General features: G+C 35.6%; 1 protein-coding gene across 1 annotated transcript in view; it reads right to left on the minus strand.

Annotated features, from left to right (window-relative positions):
* sbf1 (SET binding factor 1) overlaps positions 1–18365 on the minus strand; it is a 99096-nt gene that overhangs the window by 36662 nt on the left and 44069 nt on the right. The window contains 11 exon segments of the mRNA XM_061715209.1: positions 549–750; positions 889–987; positions 2634–2762; positions 2873–2986; positions 4617–4694; positions 6628–6654; positions 6656–6742; positions 9225–9333; positions 9421–9553; positions 12138–12243; positions 15982–16023. Of these exon segments, the coding sequence (XP_061571193.1) occupies positions 549–750; positions 889–987; positions 2634–2762; positions 2873–2986; positions 4617–4694; positions 6628–6654; positions 6656–6742; positions 9225–9333; positions 9421–9553; positions 12138–12243; positions 15982–16023 (1126 nt within the window).

Raw genomic sequence — 18365 nt, forward strand, 5'->3', positions numbered from 1 at the left:
AGAAAGAAATGAGCCAGAAAGAAAGAAAGAAAGAAATGAGCCAGAAAGAAAGAAATGAGCCAGAAAGAAAGAAATGAGCCAGAAAGAAAGAAAGAAAGAAAGAAAGAAAGAAAGAAAGAAAGAAAGAAAGAAAGAAAGAAAGAAAGAAAGAAAGAAAGAAAGAAAGAAAGAAAGAAAGAAAGAAAGAAAGAAAGAAAGAAAGAAAGATAAATTCCCATTAGTGTAGTTTAGTATTTAGTATCTTTTAGAGCAGTGATTTGGCTCCAAAGACTGAATGTGGTGATAGATTTATAGTTACAAAGATGGAGTTGAATTGGTAGTTTTTTTATCGTCATTTTTATGGTTATCGGGATAAATGTCAGAAATTATCGTGATACATTTTTTAGTCCATACTGCCCATCCCTAGTGGATATTGACTGGTATAATAATGTATTTTGGACTAAATACTGTACTGGATAGGATCTAATAGACATTTGGTTTGTACAAGATTTGTAAATGACCTAGTTTTGTACATTTTGATGTAAATGTTAATGAGCTTGGAATCTCACCTAGTGCTGGCCCAGACGGCACCATGCTCTTCAGCTCCGCCTTGACCACCGGAGGGGCACTCTTAAGTTTTGCAGCAGCATGATCCATAAACAGCTGCACTGCAACCTCATCCACAACTGGGAAGGGAGATTGATTGGTTTTCTGGTTGGTTTCTGATGGCTGCTGGACTTTGTGCATGGCCACAGCAGGATATGGATTCTCCTTGTGGGGGGGAAAGAAATGAAAGAAGTATGATATAAAAACAGCAAGAGGAAACAATATGAACACACAAGCAGAATACTTAAAAAAAAAAAAAACTAATAGAGTAAAACAATAGAGTAAGAATGATGTTTTCCATACGTTTTTGAAGAGCTGCTCTGCCAGCTCCTTCACATGGTACATCACTTTGTGTGGACACGCCTCCTCTTGCCGTATCCGCTCCACCTCATTGGCTACCAGCTGTGAAAGGAAAGCATTCTTCACATTTTTATTTTTGTACTCCATTATGACATTTATAGAACAGAGGCTTGATTCAAAGCCATGTACAGGACTGGCTCAGAAAATTAGAATATTCTGATAAAGTCCTTTATTTTCTGTAATGCAAAAATGTCATACATTCTGGATTCATTACAAATCAACTGAAATATTGCAAGCCTTTTATTATTTTAATATTGCTGATCATGGCTTACAGCTTAAGAAAACTCAAATATCCTATCTCAAAAAATTAGAATATTCTGGGAATCTTAATCTTAAACTGTAAACCATAATCAGCAATATTAAAATAATAAAAGGCTTGCAATATTTCAGTTGATTTGTAATGAATCCAGAATGTATGACATTTTAGTTTTTTTAATTGGATTACAGAAAATAAAGAACTTTATCATAATATTCTAATTTTCTGAGACAGTCCTGTAAGTTAACAGTGGACCGATGGAAAAAGGTCCATGAAAAGCCTCTACAATTATTTTTGTAAAATTTTAACCAAACCCTGATCGTAAGCGAAAATATGAGCACCATTCTTTCCATTTGCCTGTACAGCTTATTCTGATTGTAGTTTTTTTTAGTTTAGTTTAGTTTATTTCGGTCATGACATCACAAAAAAAAAAGAATAAAAATGACAACAAGGAAACGAATACACTGTTCAAAGAAAACATTACAAAAAAGTTTCCAATATACAAATAACATCTAGACCGAAAAAGGTGTAGCTGAAGCAAAGCTTATTCATTGCCTACCCTCAAAAAGATTATTTAAAGTAATGAAATAAAAGCAAGAAGTAAGAGATAAGAGTAAAACAAATTGCCTCCATGGGGATAACAAAGATTCATCAAGAAATAAAAAAATAAATACATAAAGAAATAAATAAATAAAAGGTGCAGTCTACATGTTACCTTCATCCTTAAATAATCAAAACAAATCACCAATTAAATGAATACCCAAATCAACATAGCTATGGAGGATTTTTTGTGCCAAAATTAGATAAATAAATACATCATTAATTAATTAAAATGGGAATGAAATATATCATTAATTAATTAAATGTGTCATTAATTAATTAAAATTAGAATTAAATATTTCACTAATTAATTATAATACAATTCATTTTAAGTAAAAAAATATATTTATTATTTCAGCATTTAATTAATTAATGACACATTTAATTAATGATTTCGTGTTGTGTGTGAATCATGAAATGACGAGTGAAACTGACAGTTTTACATTTCATGATTTACACGCAGCAACACAAAATCATTAATTAAATGTGTCATTAATTAATTAAATGCTGAAAAAATAAATATATTTTTTTTACTTAAAATGAATTGTATTTAAATTAATTAATGACATATTTAGTTCTAATTTTAATTAATTAATGACACATTTAATTAATTAATGATGTATTTATTTATTTAATTTTGGCACAAAAAATCCTCCATACATAGCAAGCATCACCACTCATTAATTTGATATAGAGAAATCATCCTTCTTTTCAATATTTTTTTAAATAAGGTTAAGGTTCTACATAATTTCAAATCCCTCTCCAGCATGCCAACCATGGTAGCACGGTTGAAAAAAAAAAAAAGCAATTATTTTTGTGCTTAAAGTCTCACATCATCGAACAGGTCGGTGGCTCGGTAGGGAGGACCTCTCTCTGACACGAAGCCTGCAAACGCCATGCCGTCCAACACCTTCATGAGGAAGTCGTCCTCCGTCAGGGCCCTCTGGCCCAGGAAGGCAGCCTGCAGAAACAAGCAGCTTTAATAACAGCACAGTCCTGACCACAACCCGCCATTTACAGGGCTGGGTGACGACGGGTGGACCGGTGATGGATGCAGAAACATTCATGTACCTTATGGAAGCGGATCACGGGTTCTGGGTGAATACGAATAATATGTAAACACCACCTATAACCCTGGAAAAGTTGAGCAAACAGCCAAAGAAAGACTGCTCGGATCTCCTTGTCCTGAAACACAAATGATAATCAAATCAAACAAATTATCTTTCATTTTTCTGTACTTGACTGGGTAACAGTACAAGAAATAAGACTGAAAACACATTCATTGGGTTAACAGTTGGTCTGGCTTAACAAGTACAGGACTGTCTCAGAAAATTAGAATATTGTGATTTTCTGTAATGCAATTACAAAAACAAAAATGTCATACATTCTGGATTCATTACAAATCAACTGAAATATTGCAAGCCTTTTATTATTTTAATATAGCTGATCATGGCTTACAGTTTAAGAAAACTCAAATATCCTATCTCAACAAATTAGAATATTCTGGGAATCTTAATCTTAAACTGTAAACCATAATCAGCAATATTAAAATAATAAAAGGCTTGCAATATTTCAGTTGATTTGTAATGAATCCAGAATGTATGACATTTTAGTTTTTTTAATTGCATTACAGAAAATAAAGAACTTTATCACAATATTCTAATTTTCTGAGACAGTCCTGTAAGTTAACAGTGGACCGATGGAAAAAGGTCCATGAAAAGCTTCTACAATTATTTTCATAAGATTTTAACCAAACCCTGATCGTAAGCGAAAATATGAGCACCATTCTTTCCCTTTTCCTGTACAGCTTATCCTGATTGTAGTTTTTTTTAGTTTAGTTTAGTTTATTTCGGTCATGACATCACAAAAAAAAGAATAAAAATGACAACAAGGAAATGAATACACTGTTCAAAGAAAACATTATAAAAAGTTTCCAATATACAAATAACATCTAGACCGAAAAAGGTGTAGCTGAAGCAAAGCTTATTCATTGCCTCCCCTCAAAAAGATTATTTAAAGTAATGAAATAAAAGCAAAAAGTAAGAGATCAGACTGCCAATATAACAAATTGCCTCCATGGGGATAACAGAGTTCCTCAAGAAATAAAAAAATGTGTAATTGATTTGATTATTTGAATCCAGAATGTATGACATTTTTGTTTTTTTAATTGCATTACAGAACATAAAGGACTTTATCACAATATTCTAATTTTCTGAGACAGTCCTGTATAGAAATACTCAACTATGTGTATGGATGTAGGGGAAGTGTGTGAGTATAATTATAGTATAGTTAGTTATTCTAAATACGTGTTAATAAATGATTAGAATATTATTCGATCATGGAATGGAACATGTATGTGAACTACCATTTCCATGATACGGAATAAATAAAATTGAAATGAAATTAAATGAAATTAGTGAATGGGGGTAGCATTAAATAAATGTACAATTCTTCCTACTCCTTCTTGCACATATAAATTAAAATATTAAGTGTTAAAGTATGGAATTCTTTGTTTTGTTGTTTCTTTTTTGTTTGCTTTGTTTTGATTTCTTATATTCTCTTTAATTGTTGTCTTTTACAAAATAAAAAAAATAAATCAAACGTCTCATCATTAAATCATTAAAGTGTGCATCTGTTCTGGTGGTAAAGATGTCAGTCATCCCCAAATAATGTCTGACAACTAGGTATACATTTTGTTTCATCCTTTGAAAGCTGTTGTCCAAATAAGGCATAAAAATGACGTACATAAATGATGGGAAGAAAAAAAAGGAATGTTCCATGAATCTTTTCATGTAAAGTGTGTTTCATGTCTTGCCTGGATCTTGAGAGCAGACGGTTGCAGAGACTGAGGGGGAAAAGCCTGATCAGCAACTTCCAGCTCCGGATCCAAAACCTGGAACAGCAATAATGCAAAGCTATCAGAAATCAGCTGCAACAACCTTTCATCAATGTTCTTCTTGCTGGATCTGTGGATCACAATTGTGACCAAAAAAGTCCTAGAAAACAAGAGAAACCCAGGTTTTCATAGTTTTTAAGATGTGATAAGCTTTTGACTGCCTGGCTGTAAAGTTGTAATGTAAAACATGTTTGACTCAATGCTCTAATATATCAAAGTTGTTCTAATATAAACATATATTGTGCAATGTTATGGCTTAACATACAAGTGTGTTTTTGATTCACTTCAAATGTTGACTACTTGACTACTGTACATAGTGGGTTTCTTTCTTTTGCTTTTTTACAAATGCATATTGAATTCACTTGAACACTTTCCAGCAAAGAGAAATCAAGCGTCTAGCTTGTATTTACGGAAAAGTATTAGGGCTAGGCAGGAGAAAAATAAAAATAATATTTTAGAGGAGGACGATTTTTTTTTCATTATGCACTTCGAGAAAAAAGTCGAAATGTCGAGAAAAAAGTCAAAATGTCGAGAATAATGTTGAATAAAATTTCGAGAATTTCGCTTGATTTCTCTTTGCTGGAAAGATGTCAAGAGCCCTCCGGTCGGTTGCTGGCTAATAATTTCTTCATTATTTATATTTCCTTTATTCATTTTTCCTTTCCTTTAGGGGTAGTGAATTATTTTACAGTACACTTTCAAAATCTTATATCTCAATTTAAAAAAAAAATGACATTCCAAATCCTCAACCATAGTCAAGAATACTCTTTTGCAGTGCAATAGCTTCAAACATAACATGGATGGCACATAACATGGGGAAAACCACTGGTAACATTCAAGAATAGGAAAGCTACAACAGAAAATAAATCATGCTCTTGCATCAGATTCGTTGCACAGTTGAAACAAAGTTACACTTGTATCAAAATGATGGAAAACATGTGGAGAAGAAGGATCTATGTTCAGCTTTGATATCCATCTAAAGGCATCTATCTGCCAGTTTTGCTTGTTTACACATTAACATCATCTGCTGGTGATTTGTTGATATTAATCAAACTGGCTCTCTAGTTACACGGTTCAGTGAAATTATTGTCAACTCTTCACGGATTTAATAGATTATTGTGAAGAAACAACACAACAAACAAACAGGACCCTTATGGTTGATTTAACTCTCATAGTTAATTGTGCTGTTGACTCGTTATACACGGCCAAAAATAAAAACCAAAGCACATCAGAAGAGACAAAAGTAAAAGATGGACACAGTTGACATATTGTATATTGTATATAATGACATTCAGAAATACATAGCGTTTCATCTCATAAAACACCCACTGGGATTGTATTACTTTGAAGAATCTACTCCATATCAAAACGATTTCCCGGTATGCATTAGCAGTTGTGTTTTTTTATCAATTTTTACTGAATATACCGTATTTTCCGCACTATAAGACGCACCTTCAATGAATTATGTATTTTAAAACTTTTTCCATATATAAGGCGCACCGCATTCTAAGGCGCTACAGTAGAGGCTGGGGTTACGTTCTGCATTAGACCAAGGGTCGGCAACCCGCGGCTCCGGAGCGCTTGGGAAAATAAATTACAAAAAAAAAAAAAGTATTTAATTGAATTGTATTTTATTTGTCTTAGTTCTTAAATATTTTAGTTTTAAATTGGAAGATTATTGTGATCTTGACATATTAGAATAAACATATTTTATTGTTTTTCGTCGCTCAAAATAAACGGCATACTTGCAAAAGCCGGTATACCCACCAAAACGCCATCCATTCGTGGCGACTTGATCCATATATAAGGCGCACCGGATTATAAGGCGCTATGGTCAGCTTTTGAAAAAAAATGAAGGCTTTTAGGTGTGCCTTATAGTGCGGAAAATACGGTACTGTATTTTTCCTATATGAGGTGCAGCAGCCGTTACCATAGAGAGAGCAGTCTGGGTCTGCTGGGAGCAGAGGTTCAGGCAGCAGAGAGATGTGGACACACTCAGGGATGGTGATGGTGCCTCCATCCAGGTCAGCTATGATCACATCCAGCTGGAAACAGAGAAGCACATGTCAAATGAAAGATACATGCAGAGACAATGAAAGTTGTCTCTCACACAAAAACTGTAGGAGTCTTTAGAATGATTTTTTTTTTAAAGGTTTTTTTGTGGCCTTTATTGAGAAAGTACAGGAAACGGGTAGAGGGGGGGGCAGGCCGGGACTTGAACCTGCGCTGCCCGCACAAGGAATAGAGTCTGAACCCACTGAGCTGTCCAGGCCCTCAGCAGACTAACTTTGTTATATCAAAAGAATAATGTTTCCATTTTTTATATACAGGACTGTCGCAGAAAATTAGAATATTGTGATAAAGTTCTTTATTTTCTGTAATGCAATTAAAAAAAACTAAAATGTCATACATTCTGGATTCATTACAAATCAACTGAAATATTGCAAGCCTTTTATTATTTTAATATTGCTGATCATGGATTACAGCTTAAGAAACTAAAATATCCTATCTCAAAAAATTTGAATATTCTGGGAATCTTGATTTGTAATGAATCCAGAATGCATGACATTTTTGTTTTTGTAATTGCATTACAGAAAATCACAATATTCTAATTTTCTGAGACAGTCCTGTAGATGATGACAGACAGAATGAAAGAAGATTCATCTGTCCAAGTGTTGACAAAAGTTTGGGAATGCCCATGAAAATAACAATGGCTGTTCATTTATTTTTCTATAATTCAAATGTAATGTAATAAGGTTTGTTCCTCTTACCCCCCTCCCCAAAATCAACAAATGTGTATACAAATACCTGTGCAACACATGTTTGATACTGTTCCACTTCGGTGTGTGTGGTGGTTTTTCCTATTCCACCCGTAGATACAGCAGTGGTGTTTGAGTGCTTACCAGGAACATTTACACATGTGAACTGTAGAGGGGGCTGAACATTCAGATTGTCCCTGTGTCACATTAATGTGCTCTTCATTCAACACCAACTTATTTGTCCTAAGACTATCAAAGTTTTGCTTGTTGTTGAAGCATAGGCCACGGTTACTAGGAATGGGTGATATTTTACCATTCACGATGTACCGTCAAAAAAATTCCCCAGGGTAAGAATTTGTAATTTTGCGGTAAAAAATGATACATTTCCGTTGATGACGTTTTTGTGTAAAACTGATTTATGGTTCTGTGTTAAATCCACGCACAACGTACGTGAAGGAAGGAAGGAAGGAAGGAAGGAAGGAAGGAAGGAAGGAAGGAAGGAAGGAAGGAAGGAAGGAAGGAAAGGAAGGAAGGAAGGAAGGGGAAGGAAGGAAGGAAGGAAGAAGGAAGGAAGGAAGGAAGGAAGATATGAGACTGAAAGAAAGAAAGAAAGAAAGAAAGAAAGAAAGAAAGAAAAGAAAGAAAGAAAGAAAGAAAGAAAGAAAGAAAGAAAGAAAGAAAAAAAGAAAAAAGAAAGAAAGAAAGAAAGAAAGAAAGAAAGAAAGAAAGAAAGAAAGAAAGAAAGAAAGAAAGAAAAAAAGAAAGAAAGAAAGAAAGAAAGAAAGAAAGAAAGAAAGAAAGAAAAGAAAGAAAGAAAGAAAGCAAGAAAGAAAGAAAGAAAGAAAGAAGAAAGAAGAAAGAAAGAAAAAAAGAAAGAAAGAAAGAAGAAAGAAGGAAGGAAGGATAAATTCCGTTTATGGCAGATCTGAGAGCGAGGAGTCATTACAGTTTTGCAGTACAGGTGGACTCATTTAATTGGTGTAGTTTAGTAGTATTTAGTATCTTTTAGAGCAGTGATTTGGCTCCAAAGACTGAATGTGGTGATAGATTTATAGTTACAAAGGTGGAGTTGAATTGGTAGTTTTTTGTATCGTAATTTTTATCGTTATCGGGATAAATTCCAGAAATTATCGTGATACATTTTTTAGTCCATACCGCCCATCCCTAACGGTTACATGATGTTTTTTAATTCTTAATTAATTATTCTGAATTAAATAATCCTGAATTAAACTATTTTCCTTCGACTTTACATGGAAATAGTAATTCTGAATTGAGGTTTACATGAAAACACGTTTGATGATCTTTCTCAAATTCCTCTACAGGTCTGGGGGTTGGGAAGGTTCTGATTGGATAATGGGGGGGCGGAAGTTAAACTACCGGAAGAAAAACTAACTTAGCCGCTACAACTTTGAAAAGCTCACAATTTTGATGTTTCCTGTTTCCATCTGTTCTTCTTATGATTTCTATTTATTACATAAATGGTCTCTGCTCTTGACCAGCGTTTACTGCTGCTGCATCTTGAAACTTTGAGGAAGAGGAATGACTGTAAACATGATCGCGGAATTATTCTATTCGGATTTAAAATCGGAATAAACCAGCCACTTACTCCGGATTTAAGTTTAATTCGGAATGACCATTTTCATTTGGAATAATTTTTACTCGTTTTAAATTGGATTTAATTTTAATTCTGAATTAAAGAGGAATTAAACTTCCCATGTAAACGCACTCATTGTTTGATATCTGTCACACTGAAGTGATGAGAACCCACCAGTTCTTGTGTCTCTGAGCGGAAGAATGAATTGACACCGATGATGAAAGGGGTGGGAGTGCTGAGGACCTCTAGCAGTTTTCCTGGTAAGATAGGCACGTATGTAAAACTGCAAAGACACAAACAAGAGGATTCATTCACCAGCTGGTTCTGACTTTACTGACAGATTTACTGTAAACTTTGAACAAGCACACACCTGTATGTGAGGGGGAACATGATGGCCAGCAGGCCTCGGCAGGCGTCCGTCAGTCTCTGGTAGCTGCTGGACAGGAACAAGATCTTGTGCTCCGTCAGGGCCGCACAGAAAAGATACAGTACGTTGATTATTCCTGTTGGATCAGAACGGAAACAACACATCACATTCTGTTTGTGGCAGAGAAAAAGGAGGGAAAAGAGAGATCAAACTTTGTTAACCCATGTACTGTCTTTGGGTCAAAATGACCTAATTCTCCTGTCCTTCTTTCCTCCTGCTCTCCTTCCTTCTTTCTTCCTCTTTACTCCCTTCCTTCCTTCTTTCCTCCTGCTCTCTCCTTCCTTCTTTCTTCCTCTTTACTCCCTTCCTTCCTTCTTTCCTCCTGCTCTCTCCTTCCTTCTTTCTTCCTCTTTACTCCCTTCCTTCCTTCTTTCCTCCTGCTCTCTCCTTCCTTCTTCTTTCCTTCCTTCCTTCTTTTCTCCCTTCCTTCCTTATTTTCTCCCTTCCTTCCTTCTTTCCTCCCTTCCTTCCTTACTTCTTTTTTTCTCCCTTCCTTTCTCCCTTCCTTCCTTCCTCCCTTCCTTCCTTCTTTTTTTCTCCCTTCCTTCCTTCCTTCCTTCTTTTTTCCCTTCCTTCCTTCCTTCCTTCCTTCCTTATTTTCTCCCTTCCTTCTTTCCTCCCTCCCTTCCTCCCTTTTCCCTTCCTTCCTTATTTTCTCCCTTCCTTCCTTCTTTCCTCCCTTCCTTCCGTCCTTCCTTCCTTCCTTCTTTCCTCCCTTCCTTCTTTCCTCCCTTCCTTCTTTCCTCCCTTCCTTCTTTATTCTTCCTTCCTTCCTTCCTTCCTTCCTTATTTTCTCCCTTCCTTCCTTCTTTCTTTATTCTTCCTTCCTTCCTTCTTTCTTTATTCTTCCTTCCTTCCTTCCTTCCTTCCTTCCTTCTTTCCTCCCTTCCTTCCTTCTTTCCTCCCTTCCTTCTTTTCTCCCTCCCTTCCTTCCTTCCTTCCTTCCTTCCTTCCTTCCTTCCTTCCTTCCTTCCTTCCTTCCTTCCTTCCTTCCTTCCTTCCTTCCTTCCTTCCTTCCTTCCTTCCTTCCTTCCTTCCTTCCTTCCTTCCTTCCTTCCTTCCTTCCTTCCTTCCTTCCTTCTTTCCTTCCTTCTTTCCTCCCTTCCTTCCTTCCTTCCTCCCTTCCTTATTTTCTCCTTTCCTTCCTTATTTCCTTCCTTCCTTCTTTCCTCCCTTCCTTCCTTATTTTCTCCCTTCCTTCCTTATTTCCTTCCTTCCTTCTTTCCTCCCTTCCTTCTTTCCTCCCTTCCTTCCTTATTTTCTCCCTTCCTTCCTCCTTTCCTCCCTTCTTCCTTCCTTCTTTCCTCCCTTCTTCCCTTCCTTCTTTCCTTGACCCTAAGACAGCACAAGGGTTAAATCAGCTGAAGTCAAACAGTGAGACAACATATAGGTTGTATCAGATCTTGTACTGATTGGCCTGCCTAGCCAACAGAGAGTTTTGGCGGATCTTTGAGTTTGACTCCTTTTTTCTTCAAAGCCTTACTGAGTAGTGTCTGAGTTAGCAAGCTGCCTCCCCTCTACAAGCAGACTGGTTCAAACCCTGGCTTTTCTGTCTGGAGTTTGCCTGTTCTTTCTGTATTTTCATGAACCCAGATTAGAATACTGTCAACAAATGATATCTTATTTGGTTTATTCTAACAAAATAAAAAATCAATCAAAAATACCACAATCATTAATATGCTACATGTCTTCAAAAAATTTTTTGTACCAATAGAAAAAAAAATATTTTAGAAGGGGATTTTATTTATTGTGTAATATATACATTACTTGCATGTATCATTTGAATGTGGTAATACAGTAAACTAGTACTCATTCATATATTCATTTAGGATTGTATTGTTTTCTCAGATGCTAATGTATAATAGTAGAGCTATGTGTAGTGTAATTAAAAATCAGAGTACCGTAGGTTATGATTTGTAAAAGGGTCAATGACGTGACGCCTATATTTTCTGAAAAACAGATTTTTTTTCAATTCAAAAAAGGTTTAAATGGATAAAATAAATACCATATAAATGACCTACCTGTCCCTCATATGGACTCACTTGAATTTAAAAAAAAATACTAGTTATCTGGGATTTTGTTGTTGTTTTAGGCGCTAAAATGTCATGTGGTGCGACCGTCCGACTATGACTCTTTGTAGAAAGGTATTTAAATCAATCTTCTGCCCGATCTGGCATGATTTCCCAAATGTCTTGTAGTGTGTAAGATTGCAACACATTTGTATTTATATTTCCATCATAATATACAAACAAAGTTTGACTGATGTCCATTTTATGAAATATCATGTGGCGCGACCATTAAAAAAACAACCATTTTTGTATAATACTGAAAACTTGTAAAAAAAAAAAAGATGTCAAGATGTTAAGGAAATTAATTTATTTTAATATGAATCATGGTTGCACCACATGACCTTTTTTAAGGCTAGTGCCAATTTATCTTGACAAAAAACTCTGAAATCACTTAATTTAACATTTTTATATGATTTTATGTGTACACAACATTCTTAATGTTTAAACTACTGCAATAGACATTTTCTTTTTTTTTTTTTTTTTTTTTTTTTTTTTAAATGGACCTGTTGAAAATCCTTATTGGTCATTGACCCATAAACAATAAACATGTTGTAAAAGATAACTGCTGAATCCCAGTGTAAGTGTTGGTACCGAGCTGCCTGAAGAGCTGAGCCACGCTGCTGCCGCTGACGGGGAGAGAGTCGTTGATGGGAGTCTGGATCACCTGCCGGTCACCGGCTCCTAACGTAATCGTCCTCTGGATCCAGATAAGACACAAAAGAAGGGTTTTAAAGGGAATGGAAAACAACAACAAACAAAAAAGGGAAATATAGTTTCTCAAGAAATGAGGATTTGACGGTGTAGTTGAATCACAGCTCTGCATGTCCAGAGAATAGAGTGGAGAATCTCAGAAGCTTAAAAGGGACGTGAAAAATCAAACCTGAGTAGGACATGAATGAAGCGCAAAGGACTGCATGCCAGTGAGGACGGAACATTACCAGCAGCACCAGCACAAAACCATTACTGGTGGAACAAATCCCCACATGCCACATGTCATGTGGTACCAATTTTACACAGTAGCAATAAGCTAAATAGTAAATCCACTGCATTTATTATATAGCATTTTTTAGTCCATTTTTTTAAACACTTTCAAAATGTATTTCTTACTTAACACTTATCACTTAACATACACAACTGTCTCAGAAAATTAGAATATTGTGATAAAGTTCTGTATTTTCTGTAACGCAATTAAAAAAACAAAAATGTCATACATTCTGGATTCATTACAAATCAACTGAAATATTGCAAGCCTTTTATTATTTTAATATTGCTGATTATGGCTTACAGTTTAAGATTAAGATTCCCAGAATATTCTGATTTTTTGAGATAGGATATTTGAGTTTTCTTAAGCTGTAAGCCATGATCAGCAATATTAAAATAATAAAAGGCTTGCAATATTTCAGTTGATTTGTAATGAATCCAGAATGGATGACATTTTTGCATTACAGAAAATAAAGGACTTTATCACAATATTCTAATTTTCTGAGACAGTCCTGTAAACAATGATACAGCATTATTATTAAATTAATTCAATTGTATTTCTATAGCGTCTATTACAACAGAAGTTGTCTCTAGGATCTTTCCCGAGACCAAGAACATGAACCCCGATCAATTGTTACATAAACATAACAGAAACAGGGGCAGGTAAAAAAAAGTGGCCTAGTGGAAGAAAAACCTTAAGCCAAATCAGAGTGACTAAGGGCAATTAAGGTAAAAAGGTGTGTCCTGGGGAAAAACATATATATATAAACATTTCCAACATCTGTACAGCATTAGCTGTTATTTGTAAAAGGTGGGGAGGAATTGGATGATTCAAACATCAAAATCATTATTCAATATGTTAAGAAAAAGAAGAAAGCTTAAGAAAAGACTGCTTGAGGCAAAAATCACACGACTACTGAACACAACATACCATGGTGACTAAGGGTGGGCAAAAATATCGATATGGCAATATATCGCGATACTTTTCCAGCTGATATCGATATTCAAATTTTGAATATCGATTTTTTTTTTTTTTTTAAATATTTTTTATCTCCGATTTTTTCCCCATTATATCACCCAGTGCTCCTACATAAGTGACAGTCCTGGGCATTGCCACTCTCTACCAACCCTGGGAGGGCCCTGCACTGAGCTCAGGTTTTATTTCACGTTTTATTTCATTTTATAATTTATTTTTTATATAACAAAATTGCCTGTCCTTAAAAAATGAAAAATAATGGACGGAGGTTTATTTATTTATGGATTTATATCTATACTGACTGATCACTGTGCCTGTCCTTGGTTTTAGTACCCATCTTTCTTGTGTTTATTATCATTTGCCACATAATTAAAGCAACCTCATACTAAATTTCATATGATGTAAATAATATGAAAAACATATACAAATAAGTTGTAACTTTAGCTTGTATAGTTATAATAAAACATTGTTTTGACTCAGTTTGTCCCATGAATTGTCACTATAATCTGATGAACGTGCAACTCGGATTTTAAGATCCATCACTATCATCTGATGTACATATATACAACTTGGATTTTAAGATGTGTAATGCATTTTTACATTTTTCGGTGAACTATGTAGAATATAATAATCGGGATATTGCAATGTGTATCGTATCGTGGCTCAAGTATCGTGATGCGTATCGTATCGTGAGGTCCTTCCCAATACCCACCCCTAATGGTGACATGGTATGCAAATTTATGAGGCTTACATTTGGGATGGTTTTTGAAAAATGCATATTATTTCATGCTCTGGACAGCAACACTCCAAGTACCAGAGCCATTAGTAGTTCAATAATGTGTCCCAAAACCCCATGATAAGATATGTTCAACTCAGTCTCTGACTGAACGACTGGTTGGTTAGGTTACATACAGATTCATATTTTAAAATGTAAATCATTTTAGGTTTCATGGGGAAACATCTGGCCTCCACACTACTCTGGCGGCAACATCTTATTTGAAAGTGTGCAACATCAAATGTTGATGGTACAGTCTGTAGTTAACATGGGGAATAAGGAAACATGGTTAGAGACATAGTTTTGTCTAGAGGGAGCCTAAAAAATATCTACAGTTCTGAGTCGTCACATTGAGTGTTACATTTTATAACAAATCAATTAGAATAAGACTGTCCAAATATGGCTTAATTGGAAAAATGGCCAGGAAAATTGATCTTCTCTCTAATAAGAAAACAGCAGCATGTTGCGAGGATAGATCTGAAGAAATTGACTTAAATTCAATAAAATTTCAATTTGAAAATACTGCCATCTGTTGGTGACCTCAAGCTGAAGCCACTCGGGTTCTGCAGCAGGACAATGATCCAAAACACACCAGCAAGTCACCTCTGAATGGCTGAAGAAAAACTAAATGAAGACTTTGGAGTGGCCTAGTCAAAGTCCCGACCTGAATCCCATTGAGATGCTGAGACATGACCTTTAAAAAGGAGGTTCATGCTAGAAAACCCTCCAATGTGGTTGAATTAAGATGAGTGGGACAGAATTCCTCCACAGCTGGAAAAGACTCACTGCCAGTTATCGCTAACGCGTGATTGCAGTTGTTGCTGTTGAGGGAACAACCAGTTATTAAGTTTAGGGGGAATCACTTTTTCACACAGGGCCATGTAGGTTTGGATTCTTCTTTCCCCTTAATAATAAAAACTACATTTTGTGTTTACTTGTGTTATATTTGTCTAATATTTAAATTTGTTTGATGATCTGACACATTTAAGTGTAACAAAAAAATAAGAAATCGGGAAGGAGGCAAACACTTTTTCACACAACTGTATATTTTATATATATATATATATATATATATATATATATATATATATATATTAGATACATATATATTAGATAGATACATACATACATACACACATAAAACTACCCGTAGGACATACAGTGTTGAGTGGTAGACTGATAAATCATGTTTTCAGACTTGATTGATTGAGTGTGCAAAAGAAGCAAACACTTGCGTTTGTGTCTGTATGTGTGTCAATACCAATTAAATCTGGTTCTTTTATTCAAAAGCCGCTATGCCCGGCAGAGAGCCATCTGCCATCCCATATGCTTACTAAGCATTTGAGCTATAACCAACAGGCCAATAGGCTTAAATGTGTGTCCCTGTGTTTTATACAGCAATGAAAACAAGGATTTGGTTAGTGTTGTTAATAACATATTGGCCAAAGACAATCTAAATGATTAAAAAACAAGAGAAAGAAAAAGGTTTAAAATGATGAGTACATAAGTGATTACAAAATACACAGAAATCAGGCCAAAAACAGTTCAAATGGAAGGAAAGAAGAAAGAAAGAAAGAAAGAAAGAAAGAAAGGAAAGCAGCAATGGTCTCTGACAAAATCAAGAACTTTGAGCTGATTGTTGATTGGTGAAGCTTGTAGACCTGAAAGGTTGCCTGGAGACAGGCCAGAAACCAGTCACATACCTGGTGAACTTTGTCTAAACTACAAACTGGGGAATCATCTGTCTGTAACAAAAAGCACCAGTGTACAGTCGGGCACACGCACATGACACAATGCTTTACAACATCACAGTGTTATGGACCTTTATCCTACCAGAAACACATAAACTTGCTTCATTTACTAACTATATAAATGAATACAGAAAGAAAGTAAAAAGTAACACCTACTTTAAGAAAAATAATTACATCCTCCTTACAAAATGTAAAAGAAAAAATGAGTGAAGGGGAGGAAATGACTTCAAAAATCATGAAGATGGAGTTAATTAAATTCTCCTAAATGGTCAATGGTAATTTCACTACTTGCAAAGTATTACATGAGGATTTACAATTAATGTTTCAATTGCAATTACTCTTTCAAAATAAGCAGTGCATTTCAAAAACCTTTAACCCTGGTACTGTCTTTGGGTCAAAATGACCTCATTCTCCTGTTCCTTCTTTCCTCCTGCTCTCTCCTTCCTTCTCCCTTCCTCTTTACTTCCTTCTTTTTTTTTTTCCTTCCTTCCTTCCTTCCTTCCTTCCTTCCTTCCTTCCTTCCTTCCTTCCTTCCTTCCTTCCTTCCTTCCTTTTTACCTTCCTCCCTTCTTTCCTCCTACTCTCTCCTTCCTTCTCCCTTCCTCTTTACTTCCTTCTTTTTTTTTTCCTTCCTTCCTTCCTTCCTTCCTTCCTTCCTTCCTTCCTTCCTTCCTTCCTTCCTCCTGCTCTCTCCTTCCTTCTCCCTTCCTCTTTACTTCCTTCTTTTTTTTTTCCTTCCTTCCTTCCTTCCTTCCTTCCTTCCTTCCTTCCTTCCTTCCTTCCTTCCTCCCTTCTTTCCTCCCTTCTTTCCTCCTGCTCTCTCCTTCCTTCTCCCTTCCTCTTTACTTCCTTCTTTTTTTTTTCCTTCCTTCCTTCCTTCCTTCCTTCCTTCCTTCCTTCCTTCCTTCCTTCCTTCCTTCCTTCCTTCCTTCCTCCCTTCTTTCCTCCTGCTCTCTCCTTCCTTCTCCCTTCCTCTTTACTTCCTTCTTTTTTTTCCTTCCTTCCTTCCTTCCTTCCTTCCTTCCTTCCTTCCTTCCTTCCTTCCTTCCTTCCTTCCTTCCTTCCTTCCTTCCTTCCTTCCTTCCTTCCTTCCTTCCTTCTGTTTTACCTTCCTCCCTTCTTTCCTCCTGCTCCCTCCTTCCTTCTTCCCTTCCTCTTTTCTCCCTTCCATCTTCCTTCTTTTTTTCCTTCCTTCCTTTCTTCCTTCTTTTTTTACCTTCCTTCCTTCCTTTCTTCCTTCTTTTTTACCTTCTTTCCTCCTGCTCTCTCCTTCCTTCTTTCCTCCCTCCCTTCCTTTTCACCCTTCCTTCCTTCCTTCTTTTCTCCCATCTTTCTTTCCTCCCTTCTTCCCTTCCTCCTTCCTTGACCCAAAGACAGCACAAGGGTTAAATGTCCAATTAGCGGCCCTAACTAAACCAATCGTAACAGAACTTGACAACAACATTAAAATGTCTACAGTGTGATTTTTAGAAATGTAAAGCTGCTTTGCTTAGGCTGCTTTCCACTGACCCCAATCCATACAAGCAAAAGTTAAAGGATGGATGGATATTAATGGGCTATCCATATATGGTGAATGCTTTTCTGCTAAACTAAGCTAACATAAATCCAAAGCAGACTTGTGTTGTTGATAATCATAGGAGCAAGCGATTAAAAGCCCTACTTCAACACTAGGGGTGTAACGATACACTAATCTCACGATACGGTACGATACACGATACTGAGGTCACGATAACGATACCATATTATAGCAGTATTTTTTTAACAACCTTGAATGAGGAACATATGACTGGAAAAAATGGTCTTTTATTTGAAAGACACAAAATACAAAACAATACTGTGCATTTGCCCTATTGTTACAGTTTGTAATGCTTTATAACTGTTTAAGTTTTAAAGAGAAAGCCAGGCCAACCATTTTCCACAAACTGAACTAAAAGTAAATGTCAGGTTTGCATTATGATCTTCAGTTTCATACAAGTACAAATATTTAGACACAAACTGAATAGTTTCTCTCATGTATGACTTGACTTTTTTCTTTTCCAGAAATTTAACAACTAAAATTAAATAAATAAATTAAAGTAAATAAATACATACAATTTTACATCATAAAAGAGATTGATTCATGCTCACCTTATAAGAGTAAGAGGAGATTTATTTTTGTTAAGAAGGTTATTTTGGTAATTCAGGGTTCATTATTTTATAAATATATTCTTCATATTGTGATGTAAATCAGGGACTATAATGACACTAGTCAGTTTATCTGTAGTGATTAGTCTGTTTTAGATTGGGCGGAGTGATACGCCACAGTACGGCACTAGGTGCTGTGTTGATGTTAGGGC

Source organism: Cololabis saira, chromosome 23 (assembly GCF_033807715.1).
Source record: "Cololabis saira isolate AMF1-May2022 chromosome 23, fColSai1.1, whole genome shotgun sequence".
NCBI lineage: Eukaryota > Metazoa > Chordata > Actinopteri > Beloniformes > Belonidae > Cololabis > Cololabis saira.